Source organism: Hemiscyllium ocellatum, chromosome 7, assembly GCF_020745735.1.
Source record: "Hemiscyllium ocellatum isolate sHemOce1 chromosome 7, sHemOce1.pat.X.cur, whole genome shotgun sequence".
Classification (NCBI taxonomy): Eukaryota; Metazoa; Chordata; class Chondrichthyes; order Orectolobiformes; family Hemiscylliidae; genus Hemiscyllium; species Hemiscyllium ocellatum.
This window is the reverse complement of record NC_083407.1, coordinates 52,089,486-52,101,836: the sequence shown is the minus strand read 5'-3', so window position 1 is coordinate 52,101,836 and position 12,351 is coordinate 52,089,486. Positions and strand designations below refer to the sequence as shown.

The 12,351-nt window shown below is 40.0% G+C and overlaps 1 protein-coding gene across 2 annotated transcripts in view; it reads right to left on the bottom strand.

The window, feature by feature from the left end:
* ifih1 (interferon induced with helicase C domain 1) overlaps positions 1–12,351 on the bottom strand; it is a 123,627-nt gene that overhangs the window by 34,448 nt on the left and 76,828 nt on the right. For both annotated transcript variants that reach the window (XM_060827189.1, XM_060827190.1), the window contains exon 5: positions 1,257–1,486. In XM_060827189.1, the coding sequence (XP_060683172.1) occupies positions 1,257–1,486 (230 nt within the window). The remainder of the gene's footprint in view (positions 1–1,256; positions 1,487–12,351) is intronic.

Below are 12,351 nucleotides of genomic sequence, written 5' to 3'. Positions count from 1 at the left end.
GCTTTCCTTAGAATACAGCAGTGGCTGCAGTATTTAGTGAGCTTAGGGACATCCTGAGTGTGGGAAAGATTTATGTAAATACAAGCTCTTTATCCTTTTTTTTCTTAGTTCAACAGATATTCATGAAACAGTTTTGGCTTTAATAAAATAAGAACAATGCTATTGTAATTTACTGATGCAAGAAAACCAAAACACGGTAATCTCTATAAAGCTGTCATCCAATATTAGATCAGTGTTTATTCATTACCTCCATGATCTAGTAGTTTGTCAATGTTATTGATCACAGTGAGCCAGAACAGGCACTGTTTTGTCAGCGTGTTAAGCCTTACAATTTCGCTCAAGATGTAGCAGGATCAGAAATTGAATCCTCAATATTCCAAACATGGGTTTCTTTCCATTATTCCCCTCTTATTTCTCTTCAACATCTTACAGTTTCCTTCTCTTCCCTTCCAAATAAAACCCTTCTTGTGATCATCATTATACCAAGAATATATTTCTCTTTTGTCCCTACTAAAACTGGGACCCAAGAAACATTTTCTCATCATTCCCATTTCAACATCTCTCCCTTTAATCTGTATTTACTTTCCCAAAAGGAATTTTGTTTTTTTCCTGATAACAGTATTCATCTTTCTTTTCTCTTTAATGTTAATTGTCAGGACATTGCAATGGAAAAAGAGGGAAAAACATCAGAATTTTAGTTTTGAGAGACAAATTCATTTGTGTGCATGCATTGCAGTCCTACGAAGGAAGAGGAATCCTCTGGTTATATATTTTGCTAATTAACACTGAATCATCTAATCAAATTTCTGTTGATATTTACAGATTAGGTTGGCATTTTGAAAAAGTAGATTGTGTGCACCTAGAATTTAGGATGTTTATAGATCTGCTATAGTTCTTCCTTGCCAAAAAGGCTACAAGTCACTGCTCTGGTCTTGCTGGCTGTACTTCATTCCTCGGCTCTGAATTTCAAACCAGTGGCTCAATATAGCTACTTAGGAGGAGATTGTCTCATGTCGTTTCTGGTTTACACTGTTGCAAAAATTTTCAATTATAAAAATGAGTTTTTGGAATTATCTGTCCATCTCCAATTTAAAAAGATATATGATTGTCAGATTCGAGGTGTTTACAGAGAATTGATTTCCTCATTTGGTGTAATTCAAGCAACATAACTCTCAATTGTGAATATTGCCACAAAAATGGTATTTAAAATACTCAGTTGCCGCAATATACCTACAAACAAAGTAACAGTGAATTACCTTGTTAACAAGCACTATGACCTTCCCTGTTTTTCCCTGTAACTTCATTTTGTCCAGATGATGTCTGGTAATGTAGACAGCAACCCTGGTTTTTCCACTTCCTGTGGGCAGGCAGATAATGAGATTTTTACCCTCCAGCGCTGGAGCTGCAACTTCTTGCTGATAGTCTCGGAGGCGGATCTCAGGAACCGGTGATTGTCTTCCTTTCTCATTGCTCTCCTCATCGGAATCTAAAATATGTGTACAGCAAACTTCAAGATGATGGAATGTGGAGTAAGATCAACATACAATACACTTTTTGGTCCTTTTTGTACCAATAATATAGAATCCTGAAAATGGAACGTGTTCAACAAATGGCTGTTTAGTCTCAGACAAAATTAACATCTGTTGGCAAGTGTGCTGAAATCTTTATGAATCCCAGTTGACTAGTACTGCAAGTAAGAATAAGCAAAAGTGGATGTGACCTTAAAAAGCTTGGAGCATAAGTAGAAGTATCAGAGGATTATCAGAATAGCCATGATGTCATCACACAGCAGACTCAGTGGGCTGTGTGGTCTATTGCTGATCCAACATTTTATGGTCTAATCTCCTAACCCTGAAAAGACATGCTTATTTGCCTCACTGTTCAAGCATATTCAGCACGTTGTATGCCTTTCCAAGGTTAGATGGCTGTGAATCTGTTCTTAATCCAAAATTATTCAGCTGCCACTTCATTCATTAAACTTCCTTAGGTTTTCCACTCACTCATTGCTAACATTGCCATTCACAGCAAAAAAACCCTGACATTAGATTAGATTAGATTCCCCTACAGAGTGGAAACAGGCCCTTTGGCCCAACAAGTCCACACTGACCCTCCGAAGAGTAACCCATCCAGACTATTTCCCTCTGACTATTGCACCTAACACCATGGGCAATTTAGCATGGCCTTTTCACCTGACCTGCACATCTTTGGACTGTGGGAGGAAACCGGAGCACCTGGAGGAAATCCACACCTACACAGGGAGAATGTGCAAACTTCACACAGACAGTCGCCAGAGGCTGGATTCGAACCTGGGTTCCTGGCACTGTGATGCAGGTGTGCTAACCACTGAGCCACCATGCCACATGTCTCTGAATAAATTTGATGTTAAAAACATTCAAGGTTAACTTTTCAATTAAGCATAAAATATGCCTACTTTAGTGAGTGTAACAAGATCATCCAACTGGACTTCGTAGAATTGAGTTCTCTGATTGGACCAGATTAACAGCCCCAATCTGGGAATCCTGGCTGACAGCTCGCATGTCAGACATCCTGTTCACTCTGAGAGCTAGTTCTGAGGAAGCTGGATCAGTGTCAAGGATTCGCCACACGTAAATAAAGGGTGACTTGGTGATAGGACACCAGCTTCTGTGGAATTATTTCACTCTCCTTGACCTCCCTTCTTCTTTAAAATGGATAAAAGGCTTTCATTCTTAAAGATAGGTTTTTATTCCCACTAATAGGCTGAGGTATCCACTTTATAAATGTAAAAAGGAAATTGCAAAGACTGCAGGAAGTGTGAAACTTTACAAATAGTACTTTTCCAGTTGGAAAAAAATTCTAAAAAAGTAATTGACTTCCAAGACTGACTGATAAGGCATTGCAGAACTTAAAAGCTGTAATGTACAATTTTTCTATGTTATCTGTCTTCATAGTAGTGATAAGGAAATACTAAGCAGATGCATTGTTCTGTTTAACCAAGAGAGAAGAAAAACAACAGAAAAGTACACCTGGCAACTTCTACATATTTCTCAGTTCCTGGTTTCAGAAAGGCACTAGAGAAGATTGAAAACAGGATATCACCATATCAAGTGAAAGTGGTGCATGATACAAGAAAATTAAAGAAAGGATAAGAGAAAGAAAGTACCTAAAAAGGAGAACATTTTCACTTTTCTAAAAAGTTGAATATGTAAACTTGTCTTGTTATTAGCCTCTTCTATTTAATTGTTGTTTGGTAATGTAATTTAAGAAACACAAACAGCCAGGAAATATGTCTCTGATTACATATACCCAGTAATCTTGTTAAAGCCCCAGGGGAAACCAATAAAATTGGCAAGTGAGACATTCTGGTCAGATACATTTTCTATATATCAAGGTAGTGGTCCGGCATGAACCGTACAGTCATTTCAACATATTTCTGTTTTCTTTTACACCCACAGGGGAGGAATATAACTTGAACGTTAACACACCATTCAGCAAAAAAAAGTGTTTTCTAACTACAAACTTGTTTATCCTACCCAGAAAACTGTTACTTATTTAAAAGATTCTATGTAATATTGAAAGCAACCTTCATGAAAACCAGTTTGGTTAAGTCCTGATGTTTTAACTGTTAAAATCGCATGCTTCTTCAATTATATTTATATAAGATCAGAAAACTAGCAAATATTTTTCTTGTTTAAATCTTTTTTTTCCCTGTTGCTTACAGCCACATCTCCAGACTGAAAAGCTGCTGAGAAGTCTGCTGCCAGAATTCTACAAATTGCATGATTTTGGTCATGAATATGTGATGAAATGATAGTTGATTCTCATTATAACTTTTCTCCTCTTCACACATGTCTGTCATACTTTAGGTAAAGCCACCAATTTCCAGTTGAACAGAACTGAAGCAGATATTTGGGAGTTTGAGAAATTCTGGCCACAATAATAAAACAACAGATACTCCACTAGCTCTTAACAGGAGACCGCAGTAAAAATGGAATAGGGTATAAATTAATGCATTCAGTTGTCATTGCACATTAGGTCTTAGATCAGAAATCAATTACCCTTACTATATTGCCACAAGCAACTTGTCAGTATGGATTTAATTCTCTTCCCCACATACTTACAGAATGTTAGCTTAATTATTCCGTGATCTCAAAGTCGATTGAAATGTGTAAAACTATATATTACATTGCTTCAGATTGTGCATAACTGTCAAAATGATTATCATTATATACTACTCAAAAAGGAGAATTGTGATTTATCTGCTAAACCTATACGCAGAAATGCATTCTGAAAAAGCCTTTATTTTTGTGCATCCACAATGATATTAAGGCTTGCTGGATCAAACATACTCTTCTGCACTATGAAACTTTAAAGCAATATTAGTGAAATGATATCTTCACATTCAGCTTTCTAAAATTTTAATAGTCACCATTATTAACAAAGCAAAGGAACTGGCTTCTTCAGACGAATCAAAATCTGCCAGTATATAAAAAAATACAATACTGAATCACAGGAAAAAATCTGAATGTGAAGGTTAGAATGGATGCTCTCGAAACTTGATTACATTTCCCCAGGGAAAGCCTGCAAGTCAGACTTACACTCATTCCCAGTCTCCATTCCAGTGAAAATATGGAGTTTGTCCTGGTTTCATCCAGTAATGAGGGTTTACCCCAACTTTCTATCACCAATATTTTGTTGGAAATTGTAAACTCAAGATCCACAATTTCAGGTTCGTGACTACATCTTTAATCCAGGTTAAACTCATAGCCTGAACAACCACTACATTAACATCATTAAAGTTAAAGGCAAAATAGTGCAAATATCAGTATAAAAATAGAAAATGATGGAAACACTCAGCTGTCCTGGAACTAGAAACACGATGAATACATGAATTTAACTGGTCTACAGGTAGTGGAAATGGAGACAGGAGAAGCCAGTAAACCAGCAACCTCTCATTACTGTGGAGCCCAGAGGTATGTTTTCTACTGGATGGTAGATTGTCTGTGAGGTTGATTGACTGCCCCACCTCACCCTAATTCCAAACTTCCAGCTCAGCACTGTCCCCATGACTTGTCCGGACTTGTCCGACCTGCCTAGCTCCTTTTCCACCTATCCACTCCAACCTCTCCTCCCTGACCTATCACCTTCATCCCCTCCCCCACTCACCCATTGTACTCTATGCTACTTTCTCCCCACCCCCACCCTCCTCTAGCTTATCTCTCCACGCTTCAAGCTCACTGCCTTTATTCCTGATGAAGGGCTTTAGGCCGAAACGCCGATTTCGCTGCACTTTGAATGCTGCCTGAACTGCTGTGCTCTTCCAGCACCACTGATCCAGAATCTGGTTTCCAGCATCTGCAGTCATTGTTTTTACCTCCTTGCCCATTTCACACAGCAGGTATACATTTGCATAATTAACCATCCAATTGTGTTTAATTGGGAGGCAATCCACATATTGTCCATCTGGTAGTTAAATTTGTTGAACTGGTTCTGCTGCTTGAGGCTTGGTTTTTCACCTTATATCAGGACCATGAAGTAAAATTCTTTTTTTTTGTTTCAAAATATACTTTATTCATAGAAATAAATCTTTGGTACCTGTACAATTGGTCATGTCGTTCATATATATACACATTGCATGTCTTAACATTACAGAGAACAGATTGAATTAATCGAATTTACAGTTATCGTATTTACAGTTCCGTTTATTTACCATCCAGTCTTTTAGTATTTAGCTGTGGCTTCAGCAGAACTCACCTACTAAGTGGGCCCCCTGTTATACGATAGCAAAGGAACCTTCTTTAACCCCCAGTTTATGGGGTCACCATTGTCCATTTGACTGTCCTGTCTCTGGGGTAGCTGTTTGCATCCCCATGGTGAGCACGAACTGCTGGACCCTCACTGGGCTGAGGTAGGACCATGAAGTAAAATTCAGCTCAACATTTCAAATCAATGAGCTTTTGTCAGAACTCTGATGTAGGGTCAAAAGCTGAAATTTATGGTCGAATCTTACAATTTTTGACTGAGTGTAAGTTGCTTACATCATTGTTTGAAAGAATTCTTGCCTGAAGGCTCAGTGAGATTTTATCTCACCAATCTTATCAAGCACACCTCATTAATGACATACCCTGACTCATAGTGCCCTCACATCTAACTCTATCCCCTATTACCAGGCACTATTCCTGAAACATTCAGCAGATATTCAATGAAAGTCTCTGGCACCCGCTGCATATTTAAAACACTGCTGTGCACCTGGATGAACACTTGCATTCTGGACATGCCCCAGTTGGTCAAGGACGCAGTCTGAACATGTCAAAAAGAAGAATATAGTATCACAATTCTTTGGTAGGTTCCTGGAATTTCAGATCGAGGAGTTCCGCAAAGGACAAAGGTCCTCCTGGAGGACCAACAGAGGAGATTGTGCCACTAGCCTGGTTCAAGATTGCTCCCAGGATCATTTCCACCATGATGGGGAGGAACAATGACCAGCACCACCAAAAAATGGTGAATGACCTTCTCCATTCCATCAGGATTTATACAAAACATTTCTCTTTGTTACCTTACACTCAGTCTCTCTCTGGTACTGCACCCAGCTCCCATGAACATATTGCCACTCATTATTGCTTCCCTCACTTGATCCAACATCCCTTAAAACAACTAGCCCTGAAGGTCTCTTCACTGCTTAGCCACTCATTCAGATACCTCATCTCCTTTAATGCACCAGCAACAACAGCCATGCTGCCCACTTTCATCTCACATAATCCCTCCCTTTCTCTCATTCCAGAAAAGGACCCACAATAGCTCCCAAAGGCCCTGGATGGGTGGAGGAATGCATTACATGCAACCCCGAAGCACCTACAAGGAGAAAATCTTTTCCTTGCAGGAGAAGACCAAGACCTGTCCTGCAGGGATACCAATAACATTGTGTTATATTATTATATTGTAAGAGTTTTGGGCCCATTGGCTAAGGAACAATATACCACCATTGCAGGCAGTCCAGAGAAGGATAACTGGGTTGATCCCAAGTACAGAGGAATTGTCTTATGAGGATTAGTTGAATAGGTTGGCCCTGTACTTAATGGCGTTTAGAAGAATGAGATGTGACTTATTCAAACATGCTGGAAGGCCTGACAGAATAGATACTGAGAGGTTGCTTCTCCTTCTTGGAGTGTCCATGACCAGATGGCATAATCTCAGAGTAAAGGATTGCTCAAATATGACAGAGATGAAGTGGGACTTCTTCTCTTAGACAGTACTTTATCTGTGGAATTCTTTACCACAGAGGGCTGATGGTGAAGTGTTGGAAGAGGAACACTTTGGGACCAGTGACCATAATTCTAATAGTTTTAAAATAGTTCTGGAAAAGGATAGGCCTTCCATAAAGGTTAAAGTTCTTAATTGAAAGAAGGAAAATTTTAATGGCATGAGACAGGAACTTTCAATGGTTGGTTGGAATAGACAGTTCTAAGTAAAGGGGATGACTGACAAGTGGGAGGTTTTCAAAAGTGTGATAACTAGTGGGCATATTTTTAAGTTGAGAAGAAAATGATTTCAAAAAGGACCCTGGGGGGCAATGTTTTTACACAGACAGTAGTTTGTGTGTGGAATGAACTGCCAGATTAAGTGGTAGGTACAGGTATAGTTGCAACATTTAAAAGATGTTTGGATAAGTATATGAATAGGAAAGGTTTGGAGAGATATAAGCCAAATGCAGTCAAGTGGGGCAAGTTTAGTTTGGGAACATGGTCAGCATGGACTAGTTGGATTGAAGGGTCTGTTTCCATGCTGTATGACCCTGACTACCTCACTCTAAGTGTATTCAAGGCTGAGGTAGACAGATATTTTTATTAGTAAGGTTATTTTATTAGTAAGGTGTTTCTTGGGGGCAGGAAAGTGGTACTAAGGATTATTGCTTCAGCCAAGATCTCAGGGAATGATGGAGCATACATGATGGGCTGAATGGCCTACTTTAGCTCCGACATCTTATGGTCTAAGAAGACCCTCAGCATGTCTACGCCATCCAGGCGTACACTGTTCTGCAGTTGCCTGACCAAATCTCTGGGGCTATAAGTACCAAGCAGGTTTCCTCCATGCCAGCAGCTGAACTGGCAATGAAACTAAAATGTCATGGGAGGCAGAAAAAGAAAACATATTCTGGGCATTTTGGTGGCATGAGTAACAATTATTTATGTTTTTTTTCTCTGTTACATCTGTTTTTCTGTTACATCTCTTTGATGTTCCGTGTAACCCCAAATGTGACTGTGCCAGTGTGATGCCTACTTTTATGACCACATCTATGTTGAGGGACTGCTACACATTGCAAAAGCAAGATGAACTAGACATATACAAGGCAATGGGCTCTACCAATACCATTGCTCCTCAACATATAATATGTGTTTTTTCCCTGGCTTCTATATCTAAAATTGTTGGTGTGAATGAAGTGGTCAGTGATGAATGGGGCAGGGAGCTGCACAACGAATAATAGGCCAAGGTATTAGGATGACCAGGGAATTTGAAATCTGAACAGCGCATTAGTCTGTTTGTAATGTAGCTGCCTTTTAAGTGTCTTTATATCAGTCAGCACCCTCTGTCACAGGTTCAGTTCCTTGCCATTCCCACTCTGAGTAGGGTCGCTACTATTTTCTTTCCCATTCATTTTACAGCACTATGAAGGCAACTCTTGGCCAATGGCTCCCAGCCACTGAATCTACATGTTGGTGAGACCTGAATACCCAGTGTCCTTCTTGTTGCCCTTCCCATAAGCCACATAGGCACACTTTCACAGGACCCCAGCCAACCCATCCATTTGAGTCTTCACTTGCCGACCATTTAGCCCTACCCTCCCAAGCCCTGGCAAAAAGAGGTGACCCATGCCTGGTATGCTCATACATTGCCCAACTTGAGGTCAGGATGCTTCCAACGGTGTCTGAATCCCCTTTTCCATCCACGCCTTGCCATATTGTTACCCCCCCTCCCTGATATTGCTTCCCCCTTCACAAATATCATTTCCTTTCTTCCCATATCTGCAGCCCACAATCCCAAAGAGCACTTTGCCGAATCTCCTTCCTGCACAGCCTCCTAACCCCTTTCCTCACAGTTTTGTGGACACAGACTGTCCAACGCACAGACATGAGTGACCTGACCAAAGTTAGAGACAAGAAGTGCATAGGCTGATGTATGTCTACCTCTCCAACTGCATTAATTCTAACCCACTGACAGACTAGTATGGATCTCCTGCTCTGACTATGACCTACTCCCTAGACTACTGATGCACAGGCCCCTTGACTGAGAACTTCTAACCACATACATGACTGTGGCCAAACCTCTGGACTGGGATTAAATCTGAATTACTGTGCTGGAACCTCCTAATGGCTACTTTCATGAACTTCACTGAGGACTACAACCCTAAGACTTTGAGACACGGCTGCGTTCTTGCTGCTAATTTAGTACTTTTGGTGCGTACATTGCTGGCATGAGTGCAGGTGTGACAGTGCCATGTACCCAGCCGCCTCATGACTAGTAAAATAAGCTGCCCAGTTGTATGCCTGGACTGTTGGCATAGCAAGGTAAGGCATAAATACTGTGAGCAAACAGATAGGCGCTGTGTGAGTGAGTATTAAAACAGTAAATCTTATAACTCTGCCCTGAGATGGAGCATGGTCCAGTCCGCGAGCTGGGTGCCTGTCTGCGTGTGTGATGGATCCTTGGAAGAGCCTTTTAATGCTAGTTGCCAGCATGCTTTAAAATGCTAGTCTGTGCTTCCTAAGTGACCTGCAAGTGTACTAGGGCTGTGCCAGGATGATCATGAGGGGTTGGCAAATGTCAGATACCAATATCTATTGATAAGGGATGTGTGTGGCTGGCATCCAGAGATGCTGTTTGGTGCTGACCCACATGGAGGATCCATACAATCAGTGGCAAGATGCAGTCCCCAGGTGCCCGCCCTGAATTGCATGTTGAAAATTTCAGCTTTTTCACTGAATTTGGTAAGATTAGAACCTGAACATTAAGGAGGCAATTTGTGCTATTAATAAGAGATTTAACAAACTATAATCCCCTTTAATTGGCAACATGTCACTGCCAAGTGCAAAACTCACCTTGCCAAATGTGTACAAGGTATAACATGATGTTTCTGACATTGGGAAAGGTGTTGCTGGACCTTCTGTTTGATTCTTTCATTAATGATGCCATTGCCCACATCACTCAGGCCTCCATAAGATTCTACTCATAAACTCTGTGTTCCTCACTCCACAGATGCTGTCAAAATTGCAGAATACTTGAAGCAGTTTATGTTTTTATATTACTAACATCAGTATTTTTAACTTTGAGGCTTGATTAATTGGAATGGATTTTTATATTTCTGTCAAGTAGCAATCAGAGATTACATTCTTGTGGAACAAAGCTTATCCACACTCTGTACTTGAGTAGTTGCTAATGTTTTAATCTTTTCTTGCAATTATTCTGTTTTGGTATCAATAGATATCACCAATATTTCAAATACATTGTGAGGCAATGTTTATTTTTATTTTATATACATTATTAAATGTATGTCATAGTTCTGGTATGGTATTGTATTCTACCAGTTCTGAATTTTTTAAGTTTTATATTGTTGCAAATCTCATTGTTATGCAATCAATAGGCACATTTCAAAATAAGAATCTCATAAGAAGAGTTCATTGATTTAAATTGGATGTTTATTCTCCTTCACAACAGATTATGATGGAGTAACACGCAATTAAACTAGTTGGATAATGCTTAGATTTTTAAATTTATGATACTACAAATTCACATCTGTTGAAACTCAAGCAATATAAGATTTTACCTAATCTAAAAGTCACGGGACCAGTCTTAATGCAATCTGAAGTAATAATAAAAGAAGATCTGACCTGCAGATAGAGAAGAAGCCAGTGACCCTGAACCTGTGCTGATGGTCTCAATGCACACTGGTGCTTTTATCATCTTTATTATTTTAGTGAGCAGTTGTAAATTACAGAATTCACACCAGATGGTACTTTGTGATTGACTTTACTACTGGACTTTGACCACTTTAGGACTATTTACCTTCAATACCACTGCTTATGTTCAGGATGCATTAGCACTAAATGATAACGTTACTTGTTTTGGTACAAATCTCAAAACAATCTCCAAACACGGTTGAAACTTAAGTGAATGCTGAATGTTAGGCACATCAACTAATCTGTTTCACTGCAGTGGCAGATTCATTCAATGAGCATAATCAGAAACACTAACTAGTTCACAGAAAGATCCTACACTTGGTTTGCAACTGAAAATAATATATCATAACAGACTGTTATCTTTGTCTGAGTGAAAGTAAGTCTGAGAGTCTGTAAAAGAACATTTGACTTTTAGTGGTGTAGGTGCCACAATGTCTTTAATTAGGTTTATTATATAAATTTAAAGCACTGTATTTTTTGACTTGGTTTTTGTCTATCTTACACTTTTATTCCTCTCACTAAAACCTCACAGTCACAAAATGACAGAAGGTAGCTGCTTACAGCTTCCATGAATCACTTCCTGCTTAAACTTTCTTCAACCAAAATCAAATCCTTGTCCATCTTTGCCCTTTCAGGTCAACAAAATATAAAGTGCTTGGAAGATGAAGGACTGATAGAAAGTGTAATGAAAGATGGGACTACATCATTTGACCTTATCTTAGCAAGCATCAGCTCAAAATCCAGCTATACATATTAGAGGTTAGGCTGTAGCAGCTTATATGGGGAAGATTTAAACAGCATCTATGCACAGGAGCATTGGCAAGAGAATGGAGTCACCCAGAAAGTGGCTAGGGTGAGGATGCACTCTCGACCTGCTGCACAAGGAAGAGATAGTGACCTCATTGACACAGCTTACATTCAAAAATCCCTGTAAATCAGCTACAACAGGACCTTTCAGGTGCATTGTGTAATCTGTCAGAAATCTTGTGAACAATGGCACAGGTCATGGAAGCGTCCAGCACTAGCTTGTTATAGCCATCCAGCAAGGCAATGAGCCCATGCAGTCAACCATGAAATGAGTGGTCAGTGGACAGAGCACATTGCAGTCTGCATGACCCTTCCTCCCAGCTACCAACTGGATTCTTTCCTCCCATCGACCAACGAGACCATCGCCTCCATCTGTGTTCACTTATCACTACTTCATACCTCCACCCCTCTCCCCACCCAAAACACTCCTCCACCCTCTCCTTTATCTGCTGCTCCCCTTACAACCACCCCCAGTCCCAAAATGTTGACTCCCCCACCTCCTGATACTGTCTGGTTTGTTTTGCTCTTCCAGCCTCCTGCTTGTCTACCTTGGATTCCAGCATCTGCAGGGTTTTTTTTGTCTGTAAATAAGTTTGGCCACTTATAGCCAAGA